Here is an 18,116-nt window from a genome sequence, read left to right as displayed (position 1 = left end):
TAGGATAAGAAACAGCTGCAGATATTGAAGATCTACAAAATATATAATTACTATGCATAGCTGAATAGCATAACTGAATAACTGAAAAACATCTGGAATAGGCTTTCTATGTCATGAGAATTTTGCATTAAACCTCACTAGCTTATATATTATTTCTTCTACTTTACTGTTACACAGTCTATCTTTCATTTCATTTTCAGTTTTTGAAATGCAAGTTAATTCTAGCCTACTTTTGGATTAATTAATGTTGGGATAGAAATACATACACACACTCATAGTTTTGTATGCATTATTATGCACAATGTTTTGAAATGTTTTAGTAGTTGGAAACTGCAAATTATAAAAGATTGGGTAAGGTAAGGAAATTTCATTATTGGGCTGTCTTGGTTCTTCAAGGCATAGCTATATGGAGAACATACATGAACAATGGAGGATTATTAAATCTTTTCAGAATTATTTATTTATTTATTCTTTCTGTCCCAAACAACTAGAGTGGAGAGTGGAATGGGAATGGGCTTCCATAAGTAAAATGAAGAAACTGGGCGTTGGTACTTACCTAATATGCCTCTTCTCTGGCAGGCAGGCACGGCAGTCAGGATGGGTGGAGACACGGTGTGAGTTGTTAGGACCGAGTCTGCTTGAAAGGTGAAGCCCCGCCTCCTTTCTTCCGCTGTCAGTTTTGAGACGGTATCGTGGCAGACTGGAATGTCTAGAGAGAAACATAAAAGAACATAATGTAAAGAACCCCCCCCTCCCCCGAGAATCCATCACACGGGGACGGCCCAGAAGGGTGGGGCTGACTGCCGTGCCCGTCTGCCAGAGAAGAGGCATATCAGGTAAGTACCAACGCCCATTCTCCTAAAGGCGGGCACGGCAGTCAGGAAGGGACATACCAAAGTCCTGAGTCGCGTTGGGAGGGAGATGGCCGGCCCCGTAGTTAGGAGACCTGATGAACTCCCTAAAGATCCCTCCTCCCGAAGGCTGCATCAGCAGAGGCGTAAGTATCCAGACGATAATGCCTGATGAAGGATGTAGGAGACGCCCATGTGGCGGCTCGGCAAATCTCCACTGATGCTCGTGTAGACCAGGCGGCTGAAGTCGCGGCACTCCTGGTGGAATGTGCTGTGACTCCGCGAGGGACCGGAAGAGACTGAGAGTCGTAGGCTGTCGAAATGCAGGCTCGGATCCACCGTCCCAAGGTGGCCGACGATATCTTGGAACCCAGTGATGCCGGAAGGAAGGAAACGAAGAAGGAATCAGAGCGTCGAAAGGAAGCCGTACGGGCGATGTAAATCTTTATGGCGTGCCGGACATCCAACTTGTGCCAGAGTCGTTCTCGACGATGGAGAGGTCGCGGACAGAAATCGGGGAGAATTAATTCCTGGGCTCTATGGAATATGGTGTTAACCTTCGGAATAAACGAAGGGTCTAAGCGAAGCACCACTCTGTCTGGGTAAATGATACAGAGCTCCTTGCGAATCGATAAGGATGCTATCTCCGATATACGGCGAGCTGAAGTAACCGCCAGAAGGAAGGCCACTTTCAACGACAGAAACCGAAGAGAGACTTCCCTCAAGGGTTCGAAGGGAGGCTTCGTAAGGGCCACTAGGACCTTAGGTAGGTCCCACGACGGGAATCGGTGTATAGCAGGTGGACGGAGATTAGTAGCTCCCCACAAGTATTGACGAATAAGGGGGTGCGTGGAGATAGAATCTCTTGAACCACAAGAAAGGACAGAAGCAAGCTCTGCCACCTGGCGCCGGAGCGTATTGGAGAGACCAGAGACGAAACCCTCTTGGAGGAACTCCAGAATTTGTTTCACTGTAGCTGATGTAGCCAAGAGATGGCACTCCCGACACCAGAAAGAAAATGACCACCAGGTAGCCTCATATATTCGTGTAGTAGATCCTCTATGCGATGCTTGGATGACCGCTATGATCCCGGAGGAGAGGGGAATGTCCGTCAAGCGGAGCCGCTCAGCCTCCAAGCGGTTAAGCGCAGCCATTGGGGATCTGGATGCCTCAGGTGGCCCTGTAGAAGCACGATCTGATCGGATGGTATCTGTGGAAAGAGCTCTCAAATCCGCAAACCACGGACGACGGATCCAAAACGGAGCCAGCAGGACAACCTCTGCCCGCTCCTGAAGAAGCTTCCTGATGACTTGCGGAATTAGGGGAATTGGCGGGAAGGTGTAGAGGAGGCTGGGCGGCCATGCACTGCGCAACGCGTCTACCGCTTCCGCCCCCGGCGTCGGGAACCGTGTAAAGAACCGAGGCAGCTGGTGAGTTGTGCCGGAGGCAAACAGGTCCACTGATGGAAGACCGAACCACACTGTTAACTCCTGAAATAGGACATGGGGCATCTACAGTTGGTATCTGTAATAGGTTGGAATATTCTGTAGCCAGATTATAGAACCTTTTATTGAGGGAATTTGGTGAGGGACCAGAGCTAGGGAATTTCCACTGCCTCTGTAACACATTGGAAAACAATTTGGGCGCCGGAATAGTTTCGGCCGACACCGCAGGCTCTTCGAACAGGTTTGCAGTGGAATCAACGTTATTGGAAGACTCCTTAGGTTTAGGAGCGGGGCTTCCCAAGCGGGTGGTCATTTGCGCCTTAAATAATAATGACCTGAACATCTGGGGGCGGAACAAACCCACAAACAAGGGCTGGTCGGGCTCTAGGCCCTCATCCTCCGATAACTCCTGATCAATTATAGCTTCCTCTTCCAGTGAAATAGAACCCTGGCTGTTCTGGGAGGGAGACCTTTGTCTTTCCTGCCGCTGGGGATTCCCATCCAAGGGTTGGGACCTAATTGAGTTGGCCTGATCCTCCAGGTATTTTGAGATCCTCGAGGAAGCCCTTTCCTGCAACCCTTGGGCAATGCCCTGTCTAATAGAATCTGCAATCAGGGCAGCTAACGATGGAGACAGTACCTGATCAGAATTAGAAGCCACAGGGGCGGTATTCCTAACTTGGGAGGCCGATTGAGGCGCGTCCCGTTGAAGGGGCAGTCCTGGGCCTGGAGTAGGAACTGCTTGTTCATGAACAGTAGGAAAAACTGAGGCTGCCTCAGTAAATGAAGTGGTATCCTCCTGGAGGGACCTATCAGGTGACAGAGATGGCAGACTTGGAGGCTGGTGGGAAACCTCTGTTAATGGCCCTGAGGGAGTTGGCACATTAGGGACAGTAGATGATTTAGGAGCAGAGTCATGATGAGAAGAAGCCTTTTGAAAGGCGCGCTCCATTGCCCTATGACGCCTCTCCTCATCTTTAGTGTGTTTTGAGGACGAATGAGGAGGCTTCCCGGCAGACCTGGAAGAACTATTAGGCTTGGCCTTCTTACTTTGCTGAATGCCCGAGGGACCCTCTTCAGGATTGGACTCATGCGCTCTCTTCCCCTTGCTCTTGTGTGCGCGGGAAGAGGGCTTCAAAATGGCGTCTGCCATGTTGTGTAGGGTGTTTGAAATGGCCACCGAATACTAATTACCCTCTAACTGCTCATTTGAGGCTCACTCACTGCGCTTGCCACCCAGCCAAAGGCACACACCAAGAGGCTTCGATCCAATCCAGCGAAAGCCCAGGGCAGATCGCTAGCCAAAGGGTGTGAAGCGATCGGGTAATTTAGCGCTGCAATTCAGGCCGCCTTCCTGCTGCAGGGCAACGCTCGAGTCACAGCGAAAACCGGAAAAAAATTTGACAGAAGTCTCCGGCGGCGCGGAGGGACAGCTTCGTGCGCCTCCTCGGGTCTGCCGTCCAGGCGCCCAACCGACTAGCAGTTCTCAGCGGTGACTGGCAGCAAGCGATAATGCAGGGAATGTTGAAATTACGGAGTCTAGCCGCCCAAATCGATAGAAAACACAGCGAGGTCTCTAGACACTGCTGTCCTGACCGAGTCGAAAAAACTGACAGCGGAAGCAAGGAGGCGGGGCTTCACCTTTCAAGCAGACTCGGTCCTAACAACTCACACCGTGTCTCCACCCATCCTGACTGCCGTGCCCGCCTTTAGGAGAAAGCCAATTGGACAGAGGATTTCCCACCATTATATAATACTGTCATAGCATATTACTATAGGGGGGAAAAAAACACAATATTAGTATTTAAGTGAAACAGAGGTGGGACATAGAAGCAATAATTATTTCAGGTATGATTTTTAAAAAAGAGAAAAGAATGTGATGGAACTGATGATTTCAGGTGTTCCTTAACCCAGAATGTTTTACCATATGAATGTTCAGATTAAATCCTCTCCATATCATCCATTGTTCAGGAAGAGAGGGAAAGGACTTTATTATCCTAAGTTCGTCTGGAAAATATACTTACTACAAATGGCTTCACAAGTTCACTGGTTTTCATTAATGAGTTTGTTTGATCTTATGTGGCAGAACCGAGCTGAGTCGTCAAAAGCTTCACACACAAGATTTATTTTACCAACTGGAAAGAGCAAATGAAAAGGTTATTGAGGTAATATCATTAATATGATCCAAATGTTATGCTTCAGCTATAAGGACAGTTCTATTTGAATATTACTGTCATTTTGATTGGAGCTGTTCTGACCCAGAGACACATGCTTTTTCTAATATCACACACTGGAAAAATGTTAGAAATGGATAGTAATTTTACAGCTGTTTATACATTAAAATGTGTATCCTGGATAAAGTTTTTTTACTAATACCTATCTGTAATTTATCCTTTCATCCTGTTGTATTTCATTGTTCTGCAATTATACAGACAAATGTAAATTTCATTTTTCATTTAAATGTTCATTTTTCTGCAGACATTTTAATAATTATCTTAATCATCTGGTTAAAAAAAAAGTTCATTTTTTATCCTGATAAAAATAAAACTACCTTATAAACAAACGCCTTCTAAATCCTTCTGTGCTGCCTCCTGGTAATGGAGGGGTGTTTCTGCCAAGTGATTATAATCCCATCGGGGTTCCCAAGGCGTGAAGCTCATCTCAGCAAAAGCTAGCAGGCATCTGTAAGCAGCAGCAATAGAGGAAGATGCTGAAGGCACGTGACTATTTTAGTGACAACATCAAAGGCATCGTTTGCTACTATATTAAGAAAACCATATAAAAAATTGCTTAGACATCAGTGAACTGAAATAGATTGCAACTGAACATTTTTCAATCAGAAGATAATAGTCTTTTATGTCAATCTCTCAAGTTGACCAAACAGGAAAAATAACAAGATGTGCACAATTTATTGTAAGGCTTCAGTAACAACTTTCCAAACTGACTTGATACTGCATGGAGCGGCATGTCTATAGTTTGTGGTTTTATATTGTTCTTTAGCAATTGTTTTTTTTTTCAAAGTCTATTTGCAATTTCTGTTACAAATTTTACATTTGTAATAAGTGATTTCATTTATACAGAGCGAAAAATTAATGAGGGAATATCAAGAAAAAGTCAACCGACTTCAAAGTCGACTAAATCAGGCAGAAGAGAGGGCAACTACAGCAACTCAACAGGTATCTAAATTAAATTGGTCCAGTTAAATGAATAAAGAGCTCAGTCTTTATTTTTAAAAAAGAGAAATATACTTTATGTAATGATTACTGCAGCTGTTGAAATAAATGCATATATTGTATGTAATTGTATATATGCATGATAAGGCCTTGTAGATATAATTTTTGTACTTGCATTGCTTTCTCCTTTTTATATTAGTTTTCTGTTATATGGAAATAAATAAAGGCAAAACATTTTAAATACAGAATTAGGTATACTAAAAGGAAATGTCTGTCTAGAAACTTGGAATAGGTTTCAAGAACTAACATAAAATTACAACTTAAATCATGTAGAAATTTCAACTTTAGCAAATTATATGTGGAAATAGGTTTACTTAGCACAACCATTCTTTCAAATCAATTGGTTTGAAAGGTAATTTGGTAAGTAAAATATAAGAATGCAATATAGAAACTGTTAACATTAATACATTGGTCTCTTACAACTGGAGACTTCTGTATTTCACTTGTAGGATCAGATCTATATGTATAATTCATAATGGGATAAATAAGTTGTGCCATTCAGAAGTTGGACTTTTAACCGCTACTCACTATAGCTGATATAAATTGGAATTCACTTATATCTGTAAGGTCTTATATTCCTCAGAAAGTAATTCCTTCCTCTCACATAAATAGGTAAAAGTTTTAAGTAAGCTACTAATGAAATTGCAAGTCAGAGAACATTTAATGTGTTCATAATAATGGTGGATGAGAAAAAACTTTACATAGGAAGAAAATAATTTTTGTAAGTTATGTCTATTTCAGGTTGTATTGTCATCTAATTTGTTTAAAAGAACCAGTGAAGAAAGAAACTAATCCTTGTTTGTGTGTTTGTAATTACAGCTCAGTGCCATAACATTGCAGAAGAAAAAGGCCGCCTACTTGATAGAGCAAAAAGAAATGTAAAGTAATATTTCCTCTCATCTATATATATAAAAGCGAAAACCCCTCACGCTGTAATCATGAAATCTCCAGAACCGTAAAGCCTACAAACTTGAAATTTGCCATGTATGTTCTTCTTGGCCTCTAGGTGCTCACTAAGAAATGATTTTTCAAAATGTCCATCAGAGCATTAGTATTTCCTATATTATTATTAACATACTCTGATGCTAAGGAGTTCTACTCCCCCTTCCCACCTCAAAAGAGATCTGTTCCAAATGCAAAACACAAGCAGAGGACAAGAGTTTCACTTTCAGTTTTACTTTCACAGCAGCAAGCAGCTTTACTACAGAACAGTTGAGCTAAGCCATGCCCAGCCTCCTTTCTGTCTCCTTGCTCACACAGCAAATACTGTTTGAGTTTTCAAACACCCCTCAACTCTCTCACACAGTGACAGGATGCTAGCCAGATGAATGGATGCTGCGGGCTGGGACATTCTACATTCTCCCCCTCTGTTCCAACTCCCAGTTGCATTATATTAACACACACTGATGCTACAAAGTTACACATTCTACATTAAGTTTCAGGCTGTAAGTGTCAATTTATTAAGCCTGAGCACATAGTTTCATAGCGAACCACGGGTGTCCAACCTGTACAGGTTGCCTAAGAAAAGTACCTTTGGAGCCTTAGAACGTATCATGTAGAATATTTTCCAGATAATACTTCATTGCTTTATAAAACAAATGTATTTTTTCCTATTCACAACAAACATTAAACAGACAGCTGAGAAAATTGTAAAACAAATTCTACAAAATTTAGTTTTGAAAATTAGAATTATACACTGTTGAGTTGGATTTTTCTAATCTATACAACTGATTTACTAGTTATTTAACTCTCAGTTGTTGATATGTGAAGTATTGATCTGAAAATAATGTTCTATCCACTCATACAATATTGCTGAATTGCTACCTAGCATCAATGTTCCTTATCTCTTTGAAAAGTACACAGAGTTGGGTTATCAGATATACAATTAATAAAGCTAATTCTTACTTGGCATTTAAATTACTGAAAAAGTAGAAATTCCAATTATAGCAATTGTTTTGCTGTACATAACAATAATTAGAATATTATTACATCATAACATATAGACTAAATTATATTATCTTGGAAAGTTCATGATTTCTCAAGATGGAAAAGTCTAATGTATATTTGAAACTCCTTTGGTTAGGTACAAGGAATACATGAAAAAGAAAAAAATATATTTTGTTTAGAGCTAGATAAAATAAGGTCAGACCGGGCAGTGCTCAGAGAAATTGCAAAAAAAAAAACAAAAAAAAAAAAACCCAAGAGTTACATCTCAGACTCTACAGGCATCAGTTAACATACTAAATGTTGGAAGTTCATAACACTACAATTAGAAAAAGACTAAAGAAGTATGGTTTGTTTGGAAAGGTTGTCAGGACAAAGCCTTTTCTCACGAAAAAGAACATGGCAGCATGGCTTAGGTTGCAAAGTTGCATCTGAACAAATCACAAGACTTGTAGGACACAGATGAGACCAAAGTGTAGATGTTTGGCCATAATGCAAGTGCCACATTTGGCAAAAACCATATATAGCAAATTAGCACAAACATCTCATACCAATCATCAAGCATGGTAGTGGAAGGGGGATGATTTGGGCTTGTTTTTCAGTCACAAGACCTGAGCACCTTGCAGTCATTGAGTTGACCATGAACTCCTCTGAATATCAAAGTATTCTAAGTTAAATAATAGACTGGCTATCTGACAGTTAAAGCTTGGCCAACATTAGATCATGCAAACAGGACAATAATTCCAAGCACACCAGCAAATCTACAACAGAATGGCTGAAAAAGAAAAAAAGCAAGATGTTACAATGGCCCAGCCAAAGTCCAGACCTCAACCGAGTTCAGTGCTGTAGTGGAACCTCAAAAGAGCTGTGCACAGATGCCCACAAATCTCAATGAACTAAAGCAATGTTGTAAAGTAGAGTGGGCCAAAATTCTATCACAATGGTGTGAGAAACTGATAAAGTCATACAGAAAACAATTACCCCAAGTTATTGCTGCTACACGTGGTTCTACAAGCTATTGAATCATAAGGTATATTTAATTTTTCACACATGGCTTCCATTTTGGCTTCTTGTAAAATAAATGATAGCATGATGTAATAAGTCCTATGTTGTTGTTCATTTGAGGTTGTATTTATCTACATTTAAGAACAGCTAAGGACCAGATGATGATGATTATGCCCCAATACATAAAACCATAGAACTCAGTGAGGGTGCTCTTTCTTTTTAATGACACTAGGTATCTGGGAAAGGTTGTCTACATTATTTTCGTTACCTTGAGACCATTAGTAATGGCAATTAGTCATAGGCCAACCAGTGAACTCATTATTCCAGCATTACTGAAAAAGCCATCTTTGTATTTGGACTGCTGTCTAAAAACTCAATATAAGGGCTTCAAAATATAGTATGGTTCAGGAATTAACGTGCAGATATAACTTTCGACTTTGCAACCTAACCTGAAACCTCTCCAGCTTATCACTGCAATCCAGTGTATGCATAGTAGCAAAATCCAACTTGTTTCTCTTGGCCCAAATAGGCATGAATGGAAGTTGACCCTATCAATTCTGTGTACTTTAGAATATAGCAGTAATAAGTTAATGTGTTTTTTTTCATTTTACGGTTTGCCATCTGATTAAAAAAAAATCAGTTTTCATAATGCAGAGAAATGGAGTTCTTCAACATGCTTTAGGACTGACAATTTTTAACCTGTTTATAACTTGCTAAGAATTGGATAAATTTGTGGATAATACTAAACAAATCAAGTTAATAAAAAAAAAACCCAAAAGTAGTTGAGAAAGGCTCCAGAATGATTTCTTTAAACTGCTTAAATGAGAAGGATCAATTTAATAAAAGGTAAATAGGTTTGTGAATGAAATAGAAAATGCATTTTATTTCTAATTTCAAAACATAACTGTGTTTCGGGAAAATGTTTGGTCATGGGAAAGAATCGCAGTTCAGATCACGCCTCTTAAGCTGCAAAAAATTGAATTACTAGTGTAATGGTTTTCTGAGCGTTTACAGCCCAGATCTTACGATTTGTTCTAGAAGTATAGGTATTTTAATTCAGTGGAATGTATCTGGCTGTTTATTTTACTTCCTCATGCAAGACAATGTTTTCAATCAATTATTTCCTGCAGGACAGGACATGTTCACAGGAAATATTAATTTGACTCGGCCTGTTACGAAGTTACCATTTTTAATAAATCCCTTTTTCTGAATTTATGTTATCTAAATTAGCTTTGCAGACAACCAGGAACAAGGATTAGCTCCGTCTGCCCAAATATTTAAAACTTTAGCTGCATATTTATCCTGCCTGGCTGATCTTACCTCCACCCCCTCTAATTTTTGTGGCAGAATGAACAAGGAAGTTGGACAAGAAGAAAAAGAAATATCTTGAAGTCCTAGAGGATACCCAAGAAAATATCAACTAAATGTTCAGCAGCTGTGAGAAAAGCAGATACCATGCTTGAGATTGTTAAGGAAGGAATTCAAAATAAAAACAACAGTGTTGTAAATCCAAATCTATGGTATGTCTTAATCTGGAATGCTATTTAGAATTCTGGGCACATTGAAGAAAGATACAACAATGTTGAAAAAAGGGCAGAAGGTGGGAACTAAAACGATTGGGGGATGAAATACCCTACAAAAAAAGTCTAGAATGATTAGAATATTATTAGTTTATGGGGGGGGGGGAGGAACACAAGTAGAACATGACTGTACAAAATCATGCATAGCACAGAGATGGCAGACAGGAGCAGTTTTATTCCTTCCCACAAAGCACAGCACTTTCCACTGTAACTATCTTCACACTTGCCAAACTTCTTCCAAGGTAGTCAGAGCTAAATTGGATGACTATGTGGATATTCAAGCTTATTTTGAAATGCCAATTACTAGGGGAATCAACAATGAGAATGTCCCTATCCAGCTTACTGAGATCCCAAGGGATACATCTTTGGCTCCTAGGAGAAACAAAAGGCTGAAATGAAATGGGCCTTGGCCTAATCCAGCAAGATTGAATTTATTCATTCATTTATCAAATTTAGACACCGCCCATCAACCTAATCAAGTGAGTTTTTATAAATGTGGTTTCTGTCATCAGCTCACCTCCAATCTCGCCTTGTAATTAGCAACATGGATAGAACCAGAACCTTTCTGATTTGCTAATCCTGGAGGTTTAAAAAAAATTAAAACCTTGTAATCCAAAAAAGAAACCAGCAAAGTAATCACACTTCAACAATGTAGTTTGGGACATCCTTGTTTCACTCCAAGCTTTTAAGTAGCATTGGGGGGATATATCCTTTGATTCTAAGGGAATACATGTACAGCATTACAGACTATTATCCACAGGAAACTATTAAACTCTTAACTTAATAAAACTACACATTACTTAGGAATTTGGTTAAAGACCTCTAGGGATTTCAGAAATCAAGCATATTATGAACAACATCAGTCATTTGTGAATGTCATCATAACCAATGAATCATTCAATATTACAGAAGGGAAGTGAGAAATGAGACAGATGGAAGAAATGGCATGCTATTCAAAGCAGATATGCTAATAGATAAAGGAGAATGTAAGAGTAGAAAAAGGGAAATCCTCTGTAGTGGTTTAAAGCCACAAATACACAAGTGTTATATATGCCATCATTTCATTAAGGCTTATATTAGGAAACATACAATTAAAGATGTTGAATCCATCACTGATTAATTTGAGTTAACCTGAGTATTTCCTGAGATTTACCGATTTAACATTGTCAAATGAGTATAAACACAGATATCAGACCAGAACACTTAAGTGTATTGCAAAATGTACAGCATTTATTCACATACAGACAAAGGCACAATTCTACTAAATATTTTAACAAAAAATACAGCCATCTTCAACTAGGTCTTTATAAATACTTCAAAAAGGGAGGAAAATAAATACAGGATTGGGCCATGTAATATAAAATAGTCATCTCTACATATACTTTATTTCTATTTGTTTTATCATCATGCACCTGTTTTCAAATTGGAGCAAAATGGACACCAAAGCTAGGCACATAGTGAAAAAATCCTCTGTACAAGGTTTTACAAATGTAGTAAGATCTTTTTTACCCAATTTACGTAAAATAATCAAGATTTTGTACATATGAGAGATCTCTCATTAGTTTAGACTGGCACGTATGTGTGTGGGTGTCCAGGATCAAACAGACAGCATTCCAGTCAACATTACTAAAATGTTTATTACCCTATATTTCAATGTAGTACACCAAGTATAATCATATTTCTTGGGCAATCTGCATAAGTAAAATGTGGAACTAACAAGAAATCTCCATTGTTTTCTTATCAATGAAAAGAATGTAGTGGTAGTAAAGAATATGGTTTTATTTATAAATTTTCATGTATTGAGTGTTATATATAATATGAAACAACTGGTCATACTGATTTTACCTACTTCTGTAGTTGGAAGATGCGGATAGGGGAAACGCACTATTTTTTCTTCTTTTGTTATTAATTTTTGGTTCAGCATTAATCAAAACATCAGAAAGCTTATTAACCTAAATACGGTGGGGAAAACAGATAAGGCATTCTTTCTGCACAAATGCTAACATTCCTAATAGTGCAAATGTAATCCGATACCTCTTTCAAAATTGATCATAACATTGATGATGTTTATTTAACATCAAATTTACTTCTATGGCTTGATGAAAAACTCGGTTGGGCAGGTTAACCAATATTTCATTTAAACCTCACCTGAAACACTTATTGTACTGAATAATGAATTAATCACATCCCTCTTATATTTAACAAGAACATGCCTGCTTTTAAAGCAGCAAACCTTGCTATATACCTGTAATATATGGGTAGTTCAATCAAAAGCAATAAAGCCATATATATATATATATATATGGGGTAGCTAAAAATGTTTAGATTGTAGTCTTAACCTGCTTGTTAATTCTATCCATCCTGACTCAAAGGCTATGCATGGACTACTCTTAACAATACAGCGCTCTCTGTAGGAAGGGGGATGAGGAATAATGTTCTTTCTTTTAAATCTGAATAATTTTCTTGACAATGAAGCAAGCTGCAAAAAAAAAAAAAAACCCTGCCTATATAAAGTTATGTTAAAGCATTGGAACTCCAGTGTACCAATAGCCATCACTGGAACTACAGCTATAATATACACATTGAGCCTAAGATCAGAAAATGATGATCTCATGAAATGTATCAATTTCACAACCTCCTTATCGTTCATGCATAAGTCCCATTTCAGTTTCCCATTCAGTTCTAACCACAGCATCCAGGGATATTTGAATTTGATAGGCCAAGTTAAAAAATGGCCTTTCAAAGGCTGTATTTTTTATTTTAATGGAAGCCGATTACTCATATATTAAACTATGATTAGCACCAAGCTAGATACTGAAAGTGGAGGTGAAAGATAAACGAGGGGAAAACTGAATTTGTAGCTTATTTTCAAATCATAGTTTTGTTTTCTTGGGATTACTACTGCTGCTTTGGAAGTAAACGGGAATACGATCTGATGCATGTTCCCAAGTTATAGAATCAGTGGATTGGTAATTTAGAATTCATGGGATCACATACAATATTTCTTTATCCAAAAATTAGGACTGTAAGAAAACTATTTTGCAAACCTCCTCAAATACAATGTATTATTGATGATCAGTGACTTGCATAGCAAGATGAAACAGTAGCACTCTAGTTTTCAGTTGAAACCTCTGGAAGACTTGAGTCAAATTGCCAGGTTCCAACATTTGCTTTAAATATAGTAAGTAAAAACTAACGATGATGGACTGAGAGGAGTGTTGCCAAAACAAAATACCTACTGCTCCTTACATTTCTTGTAACCTCATTACCTCTGGTATTGTTTATATCCAAGTTGCGTCCCAAAAGTTGTAATTGTCTAAAACTACCTTTGTGTCTCACAAATGCACTCTGCTGAGTGCACAAAATAGGCTAATAATCTGTTCACTTATTATTGCTGATGGCTTTTTCTCTCTACTTATTGCAGTTTTTTAATGATGTAATCAAAACACTCTTTTGCCAAATCTAATCCATATCATGAAGTCTTGTTGTTAAATTGGCTTGAATGTAAAGCACTATTCGCATCTTATTGCCTTACCATTTTATTCAAAAAATATACATATATATTTATTACATCCTTCTTTTTGTATTTAAAGTAACCCTTATGTGTTAGAAACTTGCATATCCCAACACATATTATTAGTGCATATAAAGAAAGGCTGATGACTACTGGCCTATGGAAATACAGTCAAATCTTCATGGCAAACTTCGTTTGTCTGCCATTGCTTCTCCCAAGTTTGATGTGATGCTAAGAATTTTTCTATTGTAAAAATTCTCACCCATTACAGATTTACAATTTGCAGTGTATATGAGGGGTGGGGGTGTGTAGGAGAAACAAGACAGCCAACCCTGTTTTGCCAGAGAGACACATTTAAGTCTCACTCACTTGAATTGTCTTTGTATTTCACATGGCAGGTGCTAGCAGAATACAGCACACTTACAAACCTACCTTTCTTTCAAAACAAGATCAAGTACTTTAAGACATAGATATCCCTCTTCCCTTAATTTGAGAGAAGTAGATAATTTTCCTTAATTCTTTGTCTGGGTCCCTTCAGAATAGCACTGTATATATGCTGCAGTTACAGTTTTTATTCTGGGCAGCTTGGATTTACCCCATTAGGCAATCTAACCAGTCATGCACATTCTTCTTACCTGCTTGGTAACATTTTGTGTCTAAAAACATTTGGAGTTAACAAAGGTTTCAGCTGCCAAAATTCCCCTGAATCCTAATACAGCAAAAAAATGAGACTAGGATTTACTCTATGCACAGCCTGAGGAGAGCGACCATGTAGATTAGGATAAGCAGTGCACCAAAATTCAATTCATTACTCTCTTACATATCAACAGCTTGTGCTTTTCAGGGATGGGGAAAGAAAAACTTCTTCAGTGCTATCTGCCTAAACTAGGGTCTACCCACACAATCCAATTAACTTATCCTTTTTAAAATGAGCATTCAGCATATTAATCAATTGGAAAACAATATTATTTTCTCAGATTTCTTTGAGACAATTGCAAGAATGTTCACATCTCGCAGTCAAGAGAATGGTGGAAGAAATACTCGTACTCAAGTGCACGTAAACAACTTTCTACAGCCCAGGGAAGATGTTTTTATTCTTGGTAGATCTTGTAGTCATAATTTAAGACTCTCTTTGTCCCACCAATAAATAGAACAGAGTAGCTACTTTTTTATATCTAGGCTGAGGCTTCACTGATTCCAGTGCTGTGTTCTGTATCGCTCTTCAGTCAAGAGGCAAGAATACTTCTTCTAATAATATCTGTCCTTCTAGGGAGAGTGCTATTTGATCCAAGCCTGCATTTCTTCTCAGCCATCTCAGTTTCTGAATCACTCATCTCTGCATCCGGAGCATATCCATCATTCTCGCTGTCCACTTTTAAGTTGTTTTTTGCCCTATCTTTAGGGGAAACTTGTCCGAGGGCTGAGTAAGAGAAATTAGAGTTTTGGCGGCATGCTTCCTCCTGCCCCTCTCCCTGCTGTTGTCTTTCTCCTTTCTTTGGAATTCGGAATCCTCCCCAATTTTTCACAGGGCTTCTGGGTGTTGTAGGCACTTTAACTGGAGTTGGGTTATAATTTATTCTGAAAAAGGATCCATTGCATTTAGGCACCATATCCCTCCGGATTCCAGGCGCTGATCTGCCACTTGGGTGGTTCACGGCCCTTTTATTTTCTAACTGCCTCTGAAATGATTCATTTGACTTCAAGGGCTTGTAGTTATGTTTGGGAGGTTTCTCCTTCAGTCCTATCTTTATCGTGTCACAATGAGAATGATTGTCTCTTTTCCTGTGGTCTTCTGTTACAATCCCATTCTTCTGTTGTGCTGCTCCAAGTTGTGCTTCTGCAAAGGTTTTTTCAAAACTGAAAAAGCTACCAGAAGAAGCAAGCTCCTCCTTTTGGCTGGGCTGCTTCAGCAATGGTTTGTTACTGTGCCCAGAATTTCTCCTCATTTGCTCTCTCTTCTCTGTTTTTTTCAGTGAATGACTCAATGACATGCCCATTTGTTTTCGGAAGAAAGCCGAATGCCATTTCAAATCTTCTATCTTAGGTGCATCTGGATCCAATGGCGAACTGTTGAAGAGCACCAAATTTTCCATCGAGGAGAAAGAGGAAGGCATACCTGGAGAGACACCAATAAATGTGTTAAAGATGTTCTAAAATTACCCATCGAGTATTACCTTTAGTAAAAAATTCAATTTGTTGCACTAAATTCTTACTGGAATAAATGAGATTTGAAAATGAATTTAATCCGTTTCATTTTTCCCACTGATTTCAAAAGGGCTTACATTCATTCAATTAATTTACTATAGCTACAACTCTTTCTTTACTCATGTAGGTAGTATAGCCAGTGCTAACATGGGGTATTGGTTTCATATTAAATTGTAACTTAGGTACCTAATCAGTTAAGTCAGTAGAAATAAATTAAGGTGTTTTAATGATAAAACTACTTTGATGCACTAAACACCATCTTCATTATTTTCTTTTTAGTCATTTTTGGCTTTTTTGTTTTTTAGAAAAACAGAAACAAATCTAAACTTGATAACCAGTTTTAGTCCTGCCTGTGCTGTAGTAGGGAATGTATAGCACATTCCCTGCTACAGTAATGACAGTATTGGTCAATTTTGGCACATTTTGACCTGTATGCCTCAAGTGTTAAATATCTATGGAGATTCTCAGTCATCCAGGTCATGGTTATCCCAAAGGTGCTTTTTCAAGAGGCAACTGGGCTTTCTGGTTTTTCTTTGAAGATGTTTCCCTTCTCATTCAAGAAGCTTCTTCAGCTCTGACTGGATGGTGGGGAATGGAAGGATTTTTATTCCTTGAAGATAGCTGGTTATTTGCATTCTTTAGTGAATCGGTAAGGCCACCTGGAAGTTTATCTGTGTCATCGGGATCACTTAAGTAGTGCAAATGGGTATGCAGCCTTCTTGGAACTGTTGAAAGGATTGTGTTGTAAACTGGAGATAGATGATGTCGAATCCCTCCCCCTCTGTTGAGAGAGGATTGTTCAATTTTGACACAGATGGCCTCTTTGGCCCCGCTTGGTCCCCACATGGACAGAGGACCACTGGTTTGAAAGAGGGATATGACATCATCTATCTCCCATCCTTTCAACAGTTCCGAGAGGGCTCCACACCCATTTGCACTAATCAGGTGATCCTGACGTCACAGATAAACTTCCAGGCGGCCTTATTGATTCACCAAAAAAAATGCAAATGACCAGCTCTCTGCAAATCCTTCCATTCCCCACCATCCAGACAGAGCTGAAGAAGCTCCTTGGATGAGAAGCAAAACGTCTTCAAAGAAAAATCAGAAAGTCAGTTGCCTCTTGAAAAAGCACCTTTGGGACTGCCTCAAGTGTTACCAAAACCCAGTTTTATTTCAAACATATTCTGTAAACCACTTAGAGAGGGCTATAAAGCACTTTGAAGCAGTATATAAGTCTAAGTGCTATTGCTACCTCCAGATAATCAAGCATATTATTGCCCTTATCCTACTGACTAGGAAGTATATACAATGTACTAACAAATACTTAGAATGCATTTCTAAAGGCAATATATAAACAATGTAAGGACAGGGGGAAAGAAAGGATGGTTAGCACAGATAGAAAGATATGGAAAGCTACAGTGTGTATTTGAATGTTATCTATGTGTATATCAGTTCGAAAGCATGCAAATACAAGTAGATAAATAGATACCACTTCAGTAGGAAATAAGTGTTCTGTAGGTGTTGGCGTATAGTCATGCCAGTCACATGATCATGAAAGCGTCTTCAGACAATGCTAGTTCGCTCAACTAGGAAACGGAAATAAGCAATGCCCCTGGAGTAGGACACAACTGGACAAGGCAAACCTTTACTTTTTATAAACTAATTTTAGCTATGTTTCCTTTTTTATGTCATACTTTTAATTGCTTTGGGTTATTACTTCTTACATCTTTTCTATGCTCTCTGCCTGAGATAAATAATATGATGTATACGTAGGTAAACATGATTTTAAATTGCCAGTTGTAAAACAGAAAGTTTAGGTTAAAATTTATCGTAGGTATTTGGAAATATCTTTCTATTTCTTTTTAAGATTACTGTTAATTGCAGTGCATTTAAAATCTGCTGAAATTCAGTTATTACAAAAATGACAGAATTTCATATCAAAGGGCACCAATAACTTTATGCGTCAAAATTTTCATCAACGGTAGAAATTTTACTACTCTGGGGGAAAAAAACCAATATCTTTAATATTTGCCTTCTAATATCAAGAGAAATCTCCATTTTCAATTAATTGGTATAGCAATAGCACTTAGATTTATATACCGCTTCATAGTGCTTTTACAGCCCTCTCTAAGCGGTTTACAGAGTCAGCATATTGCCCCCAACAATCTGGGTCCTCATTTTACCCATCTCGGAAGGATGGAAGGCTGAGTCAACCTTGAGTTGGTGAGATTCGATCTGCTGAACTGCATCTAGCAGTCAGCTGAAGTAGCCTGCAGTACTGCACTCTAACCACTGTGCCACCTCAGCTCGGTATGATTAGTAATGGTGGAGATGTCTGC

At 38.7% G+C, this 18,116-nt stretch overlaps 2 protein-coding genes across 5 annotated transcripts in view; one reads left to right on the top strand and one right to left on the bottom strand.

Moving 5' to 3' along the window:
- The window catches only part of SCLT1 (sodium channel and clathrin linker 1), a 28,891-nt gene extending 18,899 nt beyond the window's left edge, over positions 1-9,992 (top strand). Inside the window, exons 18-22 of one of the 2 annotated variants that reach the window (XM_070949012.1) lie at positions 4,383-4,461; positions 5,377-5,472; positions 6,349-6,407; positions 8,562-8,567; positions 9,836-9,902. In XM_070949012.1, the coding sequence (XP_070805113.1) occupies positions 4,383-4,461; positions 5,377-5,472; positions 6,349-6,407; positions 8,562-8,567; positions 9,836-9,902 (307 nt within the window). Of the gene's footprint in view, positions 1-4,382; positions 4,462-5,376; positions 5,473-6,348; positions 6,408-8,561; positions 8,568-9,825 lie in introns of both variants that reach the window. The other variant, XM_070949010.1, reaches the window with a different exon arrangement.
- A 1,274-nt stretch (positions 9,993-11,266) lies between these two features.
- JADE1 (jade family PHD finger 1) overlaps positions 11,267-18,116 on the bottom strand; it is a 77,006-nt gene continuing 70,156 nt past the window's right edge. For all 3 annotated transcript variants that reach the window (XM_070949007.1, XM_070949008.1, XM_070949009.1), the window contains one exon: positions 11,267-15,688. In XM_070949007.1, the coding sequence (XP_070805108.1) occupies positions 14,799-15,688 (890 nt within the window). In that variant the 3' untranslated portion in view covers positions 11,267-14,798. The remainder of the gene's footprint in view (positions 15,689-18,116) is intronic.

This window comes from Pituophis catenifer, unplaced genomic scaffold, assembly GCF_029215685.1.
Source record: "Pituophis catenifer annectens isolate HBS135680 unplaced genomic scaffold, rPitCat1.0.hap2 SCAF_8, whole genome shotgun sequence".
Lineage (NCBI taxonomy): Eukaryota > Metazoa > Chordata > Lepidosauria > Squamata > Colubridae > Pituophis > Pituophis catenifer.
Note: the sequence above shows the minus strand (reverse complement) of the source record. Positions and strands in the feature narration are given on the sequence as shown.